We start from the raw sequence: 16,645 nt of genomic DNA, 5'->3' as shown, positions 1-16,645 counted from the left end.
TGCTTGGTTAAACTTTTTTTGATTTGTTGAAAGCTTCGAGAACAATGGTTGTATAATTTACACTGCAGCTTTCATGTGTTTTAAACTGTACGTGTGACATTGATACATACGTTCACATATACTAAACTAGAAACATCTGAAGTTTATATAATGCTTCATTTAAACTTAACTAGAAACATCTGAAGTTTACAAAATGCGATTGATTATGTATAAGTTTACTTAGACCGACTTTCGACAATTTTAAGGTCATGATTTCAATCAATGCCGTTAACGAAGTGCGATGCTGGATCGATTTGAATGACTCCGGTAATGTACCCAGGATGTTCTTGTTCCAAATTGTCAACAACAAGATCGAAATACACATGGAGATTATAAAAGGTATTACAAGAAAACATTTAAGACATTTTGTTTGTTTGGCACACCCAATGTTTAGGTTTTACTCTTTACATGGCGTCAATTTGTGCACAAATAAGTCTTTTATCGTACTTCAGTTTTACCATTAAATAATTGATCTCCAGAAGAACGCTCAAAAATCATTCTCCACAAACGTTCACCACGTGAAGACGGCTTGTTAATATAAAGCCCGTTTCCTAGCTCGAAATTCTCTGGTAGAATTTTGGCAGAATATAGATCTTGACTGTAACATTTTCATTCATACGACAAATGTAATATCATTTACATGTTACTTGTTCTAAACGTTAATCATTTGGTATCGATATATTGCATGTAAGTCCTATGTTCCTAGTTCAAAGATAAATGTGATACTTGCCAATGCTCTAAATATGGTTTTGATACAAGTTTAAATACTGTTGGCCCATTTAAACAACAATTTAAAAAGCATACAATTACGTTATATGGATTAGGATTGTTCTTCGTGTACCCTTCTAGTAAAATTAATTTTTAAAAGAAAACTTCAAAGATACTAAAACGAGATTCTTGAACTTTATTGGTCCACGAAAAAGTGAAAAATAAAATTTTCCCTCTAGTTTGAAACCTATAAACATAAATAAACAGGAACTATATGATTATGTTTTGTATTCCAATTATGTTGTTGTAAAAGCTATACTGTACATAAGTCAAATAGATGCCATTTTACAATTTGAATGTTCCTATACGTTCTGAGATAACAGCCACAACATGCAAAAATGACATAATAATTGAATGTGTGTACTATTACAGGAAAAACACTTACCAGTATCATGGATGAGTATATGTTTAAACTAAGAGATGATCAACATAGCCATTTGGTGAAGCCTTTCTCTCTGCATGTGCTGGACAGAAGCCTTGACGCAATCTCTGCTATGCATGATAAGGGATGGACGCACAACGACGTGCACGGTTAGAAAAGAAAAAATACTAATATTTAAATGGTTCCAATTCACTTGAATGTTTCCAATAAATCAAATTACAATAATATAGCTGGATATGGAATAATTTGTATTCTCTGTGCGCGATGCACCATATGTCATGCGTTATCCAGAAAATGTTGGACTGTTAACACTGGTTCTTTTGTCTTTTGTTCAGAATTGATAAAACGGCATGTAAATTTAATTTATATATATATTAGCAAAATACAGGTATTCAAATAATCATTATTTTTAGTAAACAACCTTATTTTAGGTGGTAATTTGATGCTAGACAGTGACATGCGCGTAAAGGTTATTGACTTTGGAGGAGCAACAAAATGTGAAGAAAATGCAAATTTGAATGAATATCAAAAGCACACTAATAAAATTTTGAAAGACTACAAGGAGGCCCTGCGAGTATTCAGTGGATTGTATACCAATAACACGTTCAATAGCGTTAAGGATTTCGAGGACAATTACAGAAATGTATTTGAACAGGTATGCTTAATTTTAAATGCTCAGTCACAATGTACCACTTATATTTCAGATAGTTACGATCTTATGTCTGCTAAACACACGTATTTTGTTGGTCCCAGTTCTATCTGTCAAACAATACATCGACATACTATTTAACGTTAGAAAAATCTCTATTATAGATGGACCTGTCCGACAAGTATGAGCTCATCGATCTCATCGATAGAGTTGTCAAGTGGGGAGATAGTAGAAAGCTTAGAAGTGATGTCAAGCAACAGCTTAACAATGGTTAGTGTATGGTATTAATTCTGCCATTTAAATCAAAATTAAATCGCGTCTATGCAATCCACGTTTCTCAGAATGTAATAGACTTTGGAGACACCCGCAAAGAAGTTAACACAAAAAATGCTATTCGTTTATAAATTTGTTCGAAATCCGACACCATATAAACGTTTTTTTTTCCAAAAAGAAACACTATTTCATAAAGGGGTAAACATTGTTGGTACCTGGAGATAATACTTTTAAAAGTGCAGCGCTATCTAGAAAACGTATCTTTGTGACTAAAACGCTATACATGTAAATAGTTGTATTATTATATTTAATAATAATCAAGTACCAATAGTTCGTTATTTAACTACTTTTAAAATTATATAAAATTCTATCTCGGGAGGATTTTACATAAGTCAGCATGGTTTGTAGCGTGTTATCATCGATGTTTCGTTGTGAAAACAGTTCACATTATATCATGGTTCATCTATTTAGGTTCAATTTATCGCTTAGTGTAAGACTGGGCCAGAGTTATTTAAATTATGTAGAATACATTACTTTTCACTTTTATAATACTATGATTGATTTATTATTTATATATTTATAAATGGTTATGTGGTGCACACATGCAAGTAATAACTATGCAATTCGTTTAATGTTCCAAATGCAAATCTGTCATTTTTTATTGTTTCAGTTCTTAACGATTTTGATCAGCCTAGGGAACAATTCCTCATGGAGGTGGCGAAACTAATGTTTCCTGAACGATTCCAGGCCATCCTCCTTTCAGTATGTTTCTTTACTAATATTGAAATATTTAGATTACTAATTCTCGCAGAAAACTGGTCGGGTGAGCAAACTAACGCCTACTTGTCGGTCTGTTAGATTGTTCTCATTAATAACTGGCCAAAATTAATGGCAGCTTTATGGAAATGTTCATTGCATGTGAAAGTGCTTTTGGCTGGGTAATTTTTGCCAACATTTGGGAAAAAAAAGTGAACATTAATAGTGATTACATGTATGAGTTTTGTCGTTAAAACAAAAATCTTTTCACATGAACACGTTATTAGTTATATGTATAATACCCGTTCTGTAGTTAATTGCACATCCTTTCAGCTTTACTGAGCACAACGTGCTCATGGTGAACTTGTGTCCGTCGTGTGTCGTCTGTCGTGTGTTGCCTGTCGTGAGTCGTCAATATATACCTTGCGAACACTATTTAGGTCACATTTATTTCATGATCTTCATGAAACTTGATCAGAACTCGGTTCTAATGATATCTTGGCCGAGTTCGAAACTGGTTCGCGGGAGGTTTAACACTACATCACTAGGTCTATTTGAAGACAAAGCTTGTGGAAACTCTAGAAGTCAAAGTTTTAATCCAATCCTCAAAGAACATGATCAGAACATTTTTTTAATGATAGCTCTCCCGAGTTTCACAAAGTTATGGCTTGTTGAATAATATTGCGGGGCGGGGCAGTTTTCCTTTTATGGTTATAATTAAACCTTGTGAACACTCTAGAAGTCATCTTTAGTGTCATCTTCATAAAACCTAGTCATAACGTTTGTCTAATGATGGCTTGGTTATTTTTGAAAATGGTAAATGTTCGTCGAAAAAATTGTTTTGATTTAGAAAAACATGGCCGCCAGGAGTTGCGCACTTTTTTGATGGCTTTTGCTGTGAAACTTGTAAAGGCTCTATTGACCACATATGTTTACATACCTTCATGAAACTTGGTCAGAACATGTTCACAATAAAATCTCGGCTTAATTAGAAACTGGGTCATGTGAGCTCAACAATAGGTCCACTCTTCATTAGCCTCGGTCAAAACATTTGTTTTAATGATATCTCTGTCGAGTTAAAAAATAAAAATGTGCCTAGAAATTAAATATTTATGTTTCATAAATACTCTCATTCTTTTGAACTTCACCTTATCAGAAAAGTTAGGTTCCTGCGCGTTCCAGTTGAGCGCCATTGGGCCATGATGCTCTTGACCTTCGAAATTTTAAGTTTCGGTTTCGTCTGAAAATGTTTCCACTGCATATATCATAATTATACCAAAAAAGAAAAAAACGTATTATAAGCTTTAAATTGTATTCTAAGATGGTTTTATGTTTGAAAAAGTACCATATTGTGTTATTGTGATATCATTGTGAACACGCTCAAAATTGTTTAACTTGTTATGCATAAAAACTGTTGCTTCAATAGGAACATGTCCAACCAATGGAAACAGCTGAAGGCGATGAAGAAGATGAGGCAGATTGTATCGACTTTGAGCCATGTTGCGCGGCACCTGACATTGACAAGTTGGCCGCATCTAAGTTACTCGCTGAAGTCCTCGGCAAGTTTGGAATCGGTCAGTTTTAGAAAGGCAGACAAATGATGTCAACATCCGCGAACATATTTGTCTGGTTCGGGGTATCGTATGAAATATCAGCTCCTATTACACACCTCGTGATAATGGTCGATTCAAATATTATATATGTGTATATTTATCAACTTACAAAAAGCTGCAAACTATAAATGCTCTCAGATCCTTAACACTATTTTAGATGTGAATGCGATGGCTACCGTTAACACATAGAGGAGGTAACCACTGCGAACATTGCAATGTGATACGGATAATTATTGGTATATCTTACAATCAATTAAACCATTTGCAAAAGTGTTCCAATTGCACAACTTATTTACATAGTTAGGTTCATATAATGGGATGTTCCAATTCAGAAACTGTCAATTTCTTGTTTTCCCGATTTAAATGGTCAATGATTTAAACACGTTATTCATCATAGTTAAGATATTGTCTAGCTAAAGTGTGAATAAAGTGTTCATACCCAAAGTATATTTTATGAATGTGTGTATGTAATTGAAAACGGATTTCTTTTTCCCCTAGTGTTCTTAATATAAAGAACAAAGAAAAACGTTATCCTACAGCTTTATGATATAACAGAAGGAAACTATAATATCAAGTATAATGTGCTTTACAATCCTTTCTTCCTTTACTCGTCTGTTGTAAATATATGACTACATACTTAAGACTTGAATGCGATTTATCTCGTTCAAATGTATCAACATTCTCATTCATTTGTTCTTAACATTCTATATATAAAACATGCATTGAATGAATACATTTTAAATCAATATACGTATAAGAATACTAACCGTAGCTATTATTCCATCACGGCGTTTACATTGCTTTCAACTGGATGAAAAATAAATCGCCACCCTGCACGTGATTGCATTCTGATATTTAGTCACTGGAATGCATCATTCATTCAGTTTAAAGACCCGGGTTTTAGGGAATTATGTAATGCAGTGACAAAACAACATTACAAATTTGTATGTTTAGGATGGATTATTACAATAATATTTGAATACAGTTGTTTGAATATATTGCTCAAATTAACCGTTAAGATTGCTTTGTAGATTTCTATAATACTGTAGAATGTGCTCCAATAATGCGGTGCTTAAATTAAACTGGTGTGTTAAACAGTTTATGGATTGAGAACAGTGTTAGTGACTTGAAAGAATTTTAAATCTTGTGTGGTGCATTTTTTTATTGAATTTCTAAGGACATTGACGTTCAATTTGAAGGGTAATTTCTTTTATGAATATGTCGTTCATTTGTTAGTTGTTCTATAAATGTTTATCTACTAAGAACGGCCTGTTTAACAAGCAAAAGGAAAATGACAATGGACAAATGTATCGTGTATGCTGCGTGCTGATTTTGAACGCATTATGAAAGAAAACAGAACTAGACGAAAATAAAAATGATTATTTTTATCCAAACACAAACAGCGGTTTGCAGAGCATTAGTCTGTAGAGGTTTGACTTTATATGCAAGCTACTACAAAGTGAGTCAAAAGACTAAAATTTACAGCGGCGGGGATAAATGCTGCATCGTACTTTTCTTTAGGATTCATAAGTTAGTTGTAAGCTTCAGCCTTTTTTGTTTATTGTATTCTGCATTGGTGTGTTCGTGTGCGTCTTCGGATTAATTACAGTACACAATGACATAAACATACTATTATCTTTGTTTACTAAATTTGTATTAAGTTAAACATGTTTTTATTAGGACTTAAAACGAAAAAACTATGACAAATTATTTTTGTATATGTATACCATCTTTATATTTGTTGACTTCATTAAAATAATAATATAATTATGGGATAATGCCACTTACGTTACATGACAATATATATAAATATGTTGAGATTTTTTTTCAAATTTTGTTTCTTTAATATTGGAACACACCTCTTTTGCACATGCTTTTGTATTTCATCTGTTGTCGTTATTCACAATAAACTAATCGTATATTATGTTCTCTATGTGTGTTGTGTTGATCTATACAACTTCTACGCTTGCATTACATTTAACAAAAAACACAATCCATCGTTAAACTTTACTCAATGGACTTAATGAAATTACACCGCACATACGATGTATTTTCCACTTTTCTCATTGTAGTAATCCGGGTGATTATTTCGAGGTTCTTTGTTATCAATGTCTTTTTAGGACTTTAATGTTTTATTTTTAGAATGCTCAACTAAATAACACCTGGAGATAATCAAACCATCAAATTTACGGCCTCCCTGGTCGTATACCATCGGTTCTTAGCATCATCGCGATTGTTTATTGTTTCCAATAGTCATGTTGAAATGGAACACACAGACATTCTATGAAACTCAGTGAATAGTGCGATAGGTTATCACTACAACCGTTTAAGTCTATCCCAAATACTTAAAAGTCGAAATTAATTATCTGCATATTTTCAAAGATGACTTAAAATTACTCTTAGATCCGAATGGATGCTTTGTGGTTTGCATACCGAACAGGTGCGAGTGAACAGTATAATATCTATATACACACAACAAACTATGCAAATGTCCAAAAAGTTTAAGTAGCAGACACAGTTTTTCAAATGGCGTCTTAGATTCGCTGTTTATCTTTTTACTCCGTAAAGAACTTGATTGTGAAATCTTCACTGATCTGCGGTTATAAAAAAGCTACCCAATTTGAAACCCGGAGGAAATCACTGATCACATCAGTTATACTAATTTGACTTACTGATTAACTGGGATTTCGTAGCTAGAAAACAATAGGTTTATTCTAAGACAAACATTTAGTTATGCTAATTTTACTGTCATTTATAATAGGTATGCAGTTTATGTATGAAAATACATAGTTTATATATAAGTAGCGCTGGAAGGTATAATACATAAGATTCTGATGTGCACAATACAGAAACTTTGTCACACACGTATGACGACATGAACAATTATTTGTATATCCTGATTTGAAACTTGAAATAAACAATTGAGATTACGCATCGTAAATTAATGTGCGACGGTATGTGTGTTTTCTTCTTTTTGTGTGAAAATGTGTACAGTACGAAGAGTTAAGTGGGCCCTTGTATTTAAAGCACATAAACATATAGCTATGATAATTTAAATGCTATTAAGATCAAATGGTTTTGCTCTTGAGTGTTTTTTTCTACTTTTTAACTTAATTAATTTATAAACATTAGCCGGTCACTCTAACATAAACTTTAAATAAATTTTGCAGGTCGAACGCCGATTTTGAGCCGGTGCCCGATTTTTGGCCACTTTTCGAACGTTCTGTTTATTCTTGAGTCAGTCTTGTTTTTTCTTGTCGGAGAGAAGCAGTTACATCAGCTTGCTTCCGAAAATATAAATAACTAATCTATGGTGTGAATTAATCGAAACAATACGTAAAGAAATCACTTGTACGCGAACATATTCCCATAAGTGCAACTTTTCGCAGAATATTTTCAACTCATCACAGAACTTTAGTGTAACTGTGCTGCTTTGAATACGTGTCACCGCTCTAACAAATCTACTAAGGCTATTTTAAACTTTGTGAAGTTTAACAGAGTGGAATAAAGTTTATTTCTTTGTCGTCGTCGTTGATTCTGATTTAGGGACCACACACTGTTACTGTCACACGCTACCAATATCTAGAGCTAGGCCCCAAACATATTCTATGCTTAAGTAAAAAAGGATATGGCGTTATCGTTTCCTAAAACAATTATGTATGTATTTAATCATGACCGAATTAATTAAAACAATCTCATTTAAAGAGAGTTTTCCAAAACAGGTTTGCAGTTATTTTGCATATAACAAATGTTGCTAAATATATAAGGATGTATACAAACATAGTATGTATATAATTATTTTCATAATACTTGTAAGAGTATGTCATTCCTTATATGTTATAATCGTATCTTTAATCCGTGATATGAATACAAAGAAATATAAAGTTGGAAACTAAAATCATGTCGGATGCAAAAGATGGTGCATGTCCTGGAGTAATGCTTGTATCGCTCGATTGTTAGTGCTGGTATTGGTGGTGTGAAGTTTATGTGCTTGATGATGAACTACTGACGATGTTACGGCTATAGCTGTGTTTGCGGGTTTGGGGATCCTTATAGATGAGTTGAATCTTACTTCTACAGATGACTTTTTTGTGTTACCTTGAAGCATGGAATTATTTAAACTTAATGTATAATGATGGTTTTGATCACGAAATTTTCATTTATGTATGCAAAACGTATTCCCTATTGGAGGCGAAACATGCAATCATATCTCTATCTATTGTAAAAAACCCATCACTTCCTAACATTGCTAACATTTTACACAAATACTGGGATTTATTAAGATTATCAGATAAGGAAAGTGTGAAATCCCTACATTCATTTAAGTCTATTTTGGCCTATAAACGACCTAAGAATTTAAGTAACAGTCTTGTGAAAGGTTCAGTTTCTTATAACAATACTTAAATACATTCATCTTGCAATGTAGCCAACGAAGATGCACACACTGCAATAATATTAACATGTGTTCAAAATTCAATAGTACTGTAACTGGTTTATCCTATGATTTGCACTATGATGTTGATTGCGCTTCACGTTAAGTTATATATCTGATATAAACGTAAAAAAAATGCTGTCAACAATATGTCGGGCAAACTAATCAAAATGTATCCGCAAAATGAAAAGCCATAGACTTGATATCAAAAACTGTTCAATAAATCCTATTTTACATATTGCTACACATTTTGCATCTACTCACAATGATTGCAGTTTATCTGATTTCTCATTTGTACCTAATCATTTTGAAGAAAACAATTTAGACCGTTTATGCAAAGTAACATTTTGGATACATATATTAAAAACTATGATTTCTAACGGTTTAAATAATAAACTGCTTTATAACATATAGAACATAAGCATTATTCACATATATATATATATATATATATATATATATATATATATATATATATATATATATATATATATATATGATGTTTGCCTATTACATTGTCTTTTTATATCATATATTTACTTATAGGCTGGTGAATCAAGATTTATCCATCGTTGTATATTGCAATATTATGTGTTATATATTTTTTCGGCCAAACAACGTTACGTGTATATGTGACGTTGACGTCATTTCATATATTTGTTTTATTACCACTGAGGAAGGCTATGGCCGCAACGTGTTTTAAGAAGCATTAAAAAATAATTATTAAGAAACAAAAGACGGTGTTTGTACTGATTATTTAATTATATATATATATGTAACACATTCTCAAAAGCATGTATTTTATGAGATCGCAATAAATTGAATACCTGAATCTTTACACATTGACAAATACACTGTTCCGTTACCTTAATCGTGTAAAAACAGTTTTGAAATATCCCAACTTACCCTGTTCCACAAAAAGAATGCTGAATAAGGTTAACTGGCGCAACAAAAGAGTTCGTATGTTAAGGTTGATGTATTTTGTCGTTATGTTCATGCAGATATTATGTTTTCAAAGTATTTGTTATTGCAAATACATAATCTTATGCGTTCATTTTTCTAAACATTATATTATGCACAAGAATGATTATTTTAATGTTGCATTCCATGACCTCAATAATCACTACGACAACAACTTTTAATATTTACACGACTTTCTCCTTGATAATTAATAAAACGATCGGCTCCATTTTAAACCAGTTACAAAAATTATTATTTCTCCTTGTTGTACTTGACCAAGTTTTGTTCGAAATCTAAAAGATTATTTAGCAGGATTGTAGTCAAATTTTGGACTTTTTTTTGTAAAGGTTAACGTTCAACTTCTCCGCATTCCTGTTTCTACTACAAGTATGCAGGTTCCAGACCTTCAATTATGCAGAATATATTCCCCTTTTGATTTCAAACAATCTGGCTAAATATTGCAACTACTTAAGAGATTTTTATTGCTATAAACATTGACATATGGCTTGACGTATGTTTCAGGATCTTATAAAACATTCACTGGCAAATACAAGTAATTTCGACAAGCCTTCAAGTATGTGTATGCACTCATTTTATTGATAAAATTAAGGTAATGGTTTTACTAGTTTTGTTATAATATATATATATATATATATATATATATATATATATATATATATATATATATATATATATATATATATATATATATAACATTGTGTAATAAATATAGGATCTGGCACGAGTTGTCATATCATACCATATTTATTAAACGAGTTCAGGAATTTTGTTAGTAAGCGAGACTTTGGCTTATTGAAGGTCATCGGGAAACATCTGAATTCTAAATGTGCGAGGTTATGGCAATTGTTTCCTCAAAAGAAGAATGTATCAAATCTGAAGATGAAAACCATACGACATTACAAACAAAATATAAGACATGGGAACTTAATTTTGATAATAGTTTTATAAAAAAAAATTGGTCAAGTAAAGTTAAATAATACATTTTATAATGTTTAACAAACGATGACAAACAATCGCCTTTAAACAACTAAATATAATAAGAAAAATCTAAATAATCTAATTGCATTTAGAAAGCAATGAGCACCTTTCAGAGTAATTAAGTTGGAATGAAGCTTACCTGTGAGTGCAAATCTCTTTGCTTTGTGTTCCATGAGATGGAAGGTTTACATCCAAAAAAGTAAATAATAAAGTATCATACAATTAAAGGGAAGTTACTACCAGTTAATATTCCGACCGATTCGTCCAAAAACAGTTCGTTACAGTAGGCTATGTAAAAGAATAATACTCATTTTAGTGAATTTTTGATAAAAATTACCACCACAGTTAAAACTTTGTATTTTTAAAATAGTTTTAAATATTTAAAAAGTAGACTCGTTCAAATTTAACATTTTCTTGAGCGAAATACACTTTGGTCAGGGTCTGACTTGTTTACATATACACGATATGTTTTCACCCTATTCTTCAAAATGTCCATACACATTTGTGTTGAAGTTGCACTAATAAAACTCTAACTAAGATATAGTGACAAAACTAAGGAAAGATAATCAACTGGGTTGTTTAATTAATATGTTCTTATGTACTTAGTCAACTCCTACATAAACTCGTTTGCTTCTGTGAATAAGCGTTGCATGATATACATAAACATCCATGTTCGCGTGGATTCGTGTAGATACAAGCTATATGTGGAATTGTTAACATCTTCATAAGAGGGGTACTTGTAGATGCATTATTTTAGTAAGATATATATTATATGACTTGAGTAACTGTGCAGATTAACACTATAACTTTATTTATTTCGCCATCACTAATTAGTAAGTGGTAATTAAGAGAACATTCGGTGTTTTATGCAAAGCAGACGTGCAATAAAAACCAAACAAATACACAAATTCTTCGCCGCCAATTAAAAGCATTTTAGAAATGCGTACGTCGTTAAGAAATGCCTTGATATGAATTTCTGGAGAATCCTCAGTTATTTTATTTCAGTATAACGAACGAACGCAGTTCTAACAATAAAATGGAGAGGCAAAACAAATATCTTTAAAGTTAACTTTTCCGTGAAACAATCAAACAGATGAAAGACTGTTGGTAAAACAAGCAAAAAATTTAAATTTAAGTATAATGTTTGAACACTGATTTGAATCAAAATATTTGTACATAAACTACATTATATGGTATAATTTCGACCGAGTCTGGTTGGTTTTTTGCCTGATTAAATAAATCAAAATTACTATACTTATCATCGTTAAAAGAACGCATACATGTTTCATCAGCGAAGCGCAGTTACATTTCAATTTACTGACTAGTATCGGGTACAGTAATTAAAAAGTCACTTTATTTCCAATTTCTTAATTCCACTACTAAATTCTATCGGCGTAAGCCAGTAGTCCTTAACAGATCCAGTCGTTTATCGCCATAAAAACAAGAGCTTTGTTAGAGCAAAACGTCTGCCACATAAAGCGATAACTTTGTCTAAGTAAGTACATGATCCCCATAAGTTTAATCAACATAGCTTGAGACCGAGTTTTATCATGATAGCTCAAGTACTATTTGAGTTTTTACGAGGTCCTACTTCCAGTGTTTTTATGTAACTTATAACCATAGTAAGAACACTTTTTGTCGGGCAAACAAACTTATATCAACGAAATTCCTCAGAGGGTCATCAATCAATAAACCGAATTTAATTAATCAATATAAAGAAGTGAAACCCCAGCTGCCCCAGTAATATTGCATTCTTATTATACACAAGTTCGTGGTCCTTTATTTATGGCAAGTGACCAAGCCAAAATACTAGGGCACAATACGAAACAACATACACACATAGTAGAATAAAGCTAGGGTCGCCGCCTTGGAACGGTTAATGCGAAGCACTGGGGTTTTAAACCGGTTTTAGAGCGCTCAACCTCACACTTGGTCCAGCAATATTCATGATACATACAAGTGTAAATAAAATTTAACCTCATAGCATTGCAACTCATATTAAACAATAATAAACGGGAATTAGAACGCATTCAATTTAGAAACCATTTAATTACTCGATGGTAGGAAGACGACCGGAGAAACAGAGTTACAACTTTTTAAGGAATGATAAAATGAAATTACGAATACGTTCAAACTACATTCTTTCTTTTTACAAAAAGATTGAAGAATAAGCATGATAAAGTTAATATTTCAGATCTTCATCGTGCAAATACAGGAAGATGCAGCAATATTGGGTGTAAAAGATTCATATAACATAGCTTGTTTGTTTATGTGACTGTAATGAAAATAAATGTATATGAAAATGAATCGAATAACCGTATAGACTGAGGTGATAAGTTTTAGTATCTTATGAAATACTTTACATATTGCAAATATTTAGTTTAATTATAGTGGACTCTTTGAATCGATCGATATTTAAACAATATTGGGATTGTTCAATATAATGTATAATGCACTATTAAACACATAGATTTCGGTGTTACGTTCACAATGGTATGTAAAGAGTTGCAAAACTTCTCGAGTCATCACGCAAAAGAGCGTGGTGTATGCAGTTCAATACAGGTGCTGGTGTTTAAACCATTTATTAAGGTACAGCCTACTCAGATGACATGCTTCAATATCGGCCATGTCTAGATTTCTTTGCTGATGCGTAAATGTGTGTAATATTAATAGCAACCATGTTATTTATTTAGCACTTTTGGGGATAATATATTTCCAGTTTTCATTTAGTCGCACATAGATGTTACATAGTTCTGAATGCGCCTTGCATTTCTAAAGACATTTAGACACCAACGGGAGGGTAATACCCCCTTCATACCCACCCCTTCCGCCGCCCCAATGTCAATTTCCTTCCGACGGCGTCCGGGATTTGAACCCGGGACCTCTCGCACCCAAAACGTGAATCATACACCGAGACCGACGAGCCGCTCTTTCATTCGTAAATTCATCGCAATATGATAAGAAACGTCAAATAGTTGGATTGGCAATAATTGTGCAATCGTTTTAAATTATTAAGGCTGTGCATTTGTTTTATCTGCGTAAGTTTTCTGTAAAAGAATCGAACAGATTCATATGGCTTGTTGGTCTAGGGGTATGATTCTCGCTTAGGGTGCGAGATGTCCCGGGTTCAAATCCTGGACGAGCCCAAAAAAATTTTGCATAGAGTCGACTGAAAATAATATTTAGTCAATACCGTTCAATGCTTTATGAAATCTTGATGGGCGCACAGATCATTTCAAATGGATGTTCTTAATAGACTTGTAATGTTTGGATGAATTGACATGCTATTAAAGGAACACCATGTTGCTATACTGTCCAAATCGTTTTGCAAATTTAATTGTATATTTTGAATGTTATAATCAGGTATGTGTAATGTTGAATCGTCTGCGTAAAGATCAATTGTTGAGTTTCTAACGAAAGATGGGATGTCATTAATGTAAATGGGAAATAAAATAAAAAATTCAAGTAACATGTCATGATCTACTAAATCGAATGCTTTCCGGAGATCCAGGAAAATTGATCCAACCATGCGACCAGAATCAATATACTGCAACCAAGAATCTACAAGGCGAATCAAGGATAATTGACAGGAATGATTTGGGCGGAAACCAGATTGGTAACTGTGGAGTAGTTCATGCTTTTCAATATATGATTTAAGTTGCTTTGTAATGTGTCTCTCAAATATCTTTGAAATTGTTGGGAGAATAGAAATTGGTCTATAATTGTTATCTGCACCTTTATGTGTTGACAAAACATATGCTTATTTTTGCTGGTCAGGAAAAATCCAGCATCTATACAATTATTATTAATAGAAGTAATCGAACCTACAATGGTATCCCCACAATATATGAGAATTTTAGCGCCAATATTGTCTATACCGGCAGCTTTGGATATTTTGAGAGAGTCTATTATTTTCCGAACGTCAAAGTGTTTAAGTACAACTACATAAACGACGTTCCTTGAACATGCACAATTTTTTACATGCGCAAACACATTGGTTTCTTGCAGATCTAATAGACAATTTTACAATTGTCCAAACAAGATGGAGATAATGCCAAGAAAATTGCGGAAAGAACAGGAGGCAGCTTGGATATATATATCGAATGCATAGGGCATTGTGGGCATATTTTACCTTGTTTTTTATGTCTTCATCATAGAAATATAAAAAATAAACAAATTATTTAATATAATATAGCAGCACTTCGCCAGGAACTGCTAATGTTATACATCTGCAAAGTAATTATTTGAGCACATATCTATTGGCTACGTGCATCTAAGTAATGTTGCGAAAAATAAGAAGTTTCTTTTGGAAAGAGGAAAGCAATGCTTCTGGCGGGAAAGTAAAACAAACTAATTATTTCCTTTGCAAACCATGATTCAAAATTTATTTCGTTTTAAGTGAGCGGCGCTGAAAAGAACTACTCTTTATTTAAACACTGGGCGATGATAACAAAGGTCACAATAATGGTAATATAACAAAATGTTAACATAGATAATATTCATTTTGTTATGTTGTTTAGATTAATATATCGATATAGGAGAAGGTATTGTTAAATACACAATTTGTCTATTCCTTCGCAGATGTTACAATAATTATAGAACATATTTTTTATCATACGTTATCAATTTTAATGTTTTGGTCTTAACAGTTTTCCAAAGTACGGGTGGGTAAGCGTCTTTTACGTTGATAAAATGTCTAGTGAATCCTTCGTTTCTGATTTTGAGTGCCACGCTGACCTTGCTTATATTTCTTAATGATATGACATTGATATGAAAATACGGCGTTCAAAGAAGCTCATCAGTTCCGTTCTGTGCAACGACTTTGCTGAAGAAAAAAAACTGTTAACATAAGAACATCATTTTCATAGAACACGTATTTACAAAACATGCATTTCAACATAAATATAAAAAGGCACTCTTTCTGATATTTGAGAAGTATGTAAGAACCCCTCGATATAAAAGTATGAAAACATTATTCGTATATGTACCATAGTGAAATATTATTTGTTATTTGATGGTCGGATAGTAAAGTATTTGTTTTTAATAGTGCATGATTTCAATTCTAATAATGATATTAATTATGTAAGCATTTTTCCGGAACTGTTGTGATTTTGTACTTCTTACGATACATCTTGAAGAGAGCGATCAACACTATCAGTGCAATGAGCGCCAGAACTGCGACTCCGGAAGTTGCGAGCCCGCACTGAAGGTTGCTGAGGGCCCATGTACCGGTCTGTGACTGCAAATGCCGGGTTTCTGTTTGAATGTGTATTTTTTTAAATAACACATAACTAAGTCCTTAATGTGAATTTAAAATTTAGGTGAACAACAATTTTTCAATAAATATCTTGTAATATTTACCAGCATGAACTTCATTCCTCGATTGTTAAATGAGTGCAAATTTGCACACCTTTTTGCTCAATGAACAAAAAACATACGTAATTTTCTATTTCCATTAAAAGCAGTTATCTTATGAAATTGTTAGGACTTCAAGCGGTTGTTGACTCAACGTTTGCTGTACATATGTAAGCGGTTTTTGACTCACCTTTAAATTTACACATATTAGCATTGAATGACCGATCGGTTGTTGACTGATCTAGAGTTTTATGATATACCTGTTTAATGCGTTTAATTAAATATAGGTTGTATCAATCGTTAAAATAAATCCCGTATTATGCTACTCGCTGTTTTCCGATTCCGTATTACCACACTAGCTGGACTACTTTCTCCGACACATTTAATTACGTCACATTACGCGCATCGAAAATAGTAAA

General features: G+C 32.5%; 1 protein-coding gene and 1 non-coding gene across 2 annotated transcripts; both read left to right on the top strand.

Annotated features, from left to right (window-relative positions):
- Nucleotides 1-271: 271 nt before the first annotated feature.
- Nucleotides 272-2,113, top strand: LOC127835543 (uncharacterized). The gene is made up of 4 exons (XM_052361979.1): nucleotides 272-378; nucleotides 1,180-1,338; nucleotides 1,621-1,844; nucleotides 2,003-2,113. Exons 1-4 carry the CDS (start codon nucleotides 321-323, stop codon nucleotides 2,111-2,113), a joined length of 552 nt encoding a protein of 183 aa, XP_052217939.1. The 5' UTR covers nucleotides 272-320.
- An 11,832-nt stretch (nucleotides 2,114-13,945) lies between these two features.
- Nucleotides 13,946-14,017, top strand: Trnap-agg (transfer RNA proline (anticodon AGG)). The gene has a single exon. It is a non-coding gene; the product is annotated as a tRNA-Pro (tRNA).
- Nucleotides 14,018-16,645: the final 2,628 nt, after the last annotated feature.

This window comes from Dreissena polymorpha, chromosome 6 (genome assembly GCF_020536995.1).
Source record: "Dreissena polymorpha isolate Duluth1 chromosome 6, UMN_Dpol_1.0, whole genome shotgun sequence".
Lineage (NCBI taxonomy): Eukaryota > Metazoa > Mollusca > Bivalvia > Myida > Dreissenidae > Dreissena > Dreissena polymorpha.
Note: the sequence above shows the minus strand (reverse complement) of the source record. Positions and strands in the feature narration are given on the sequence as shown.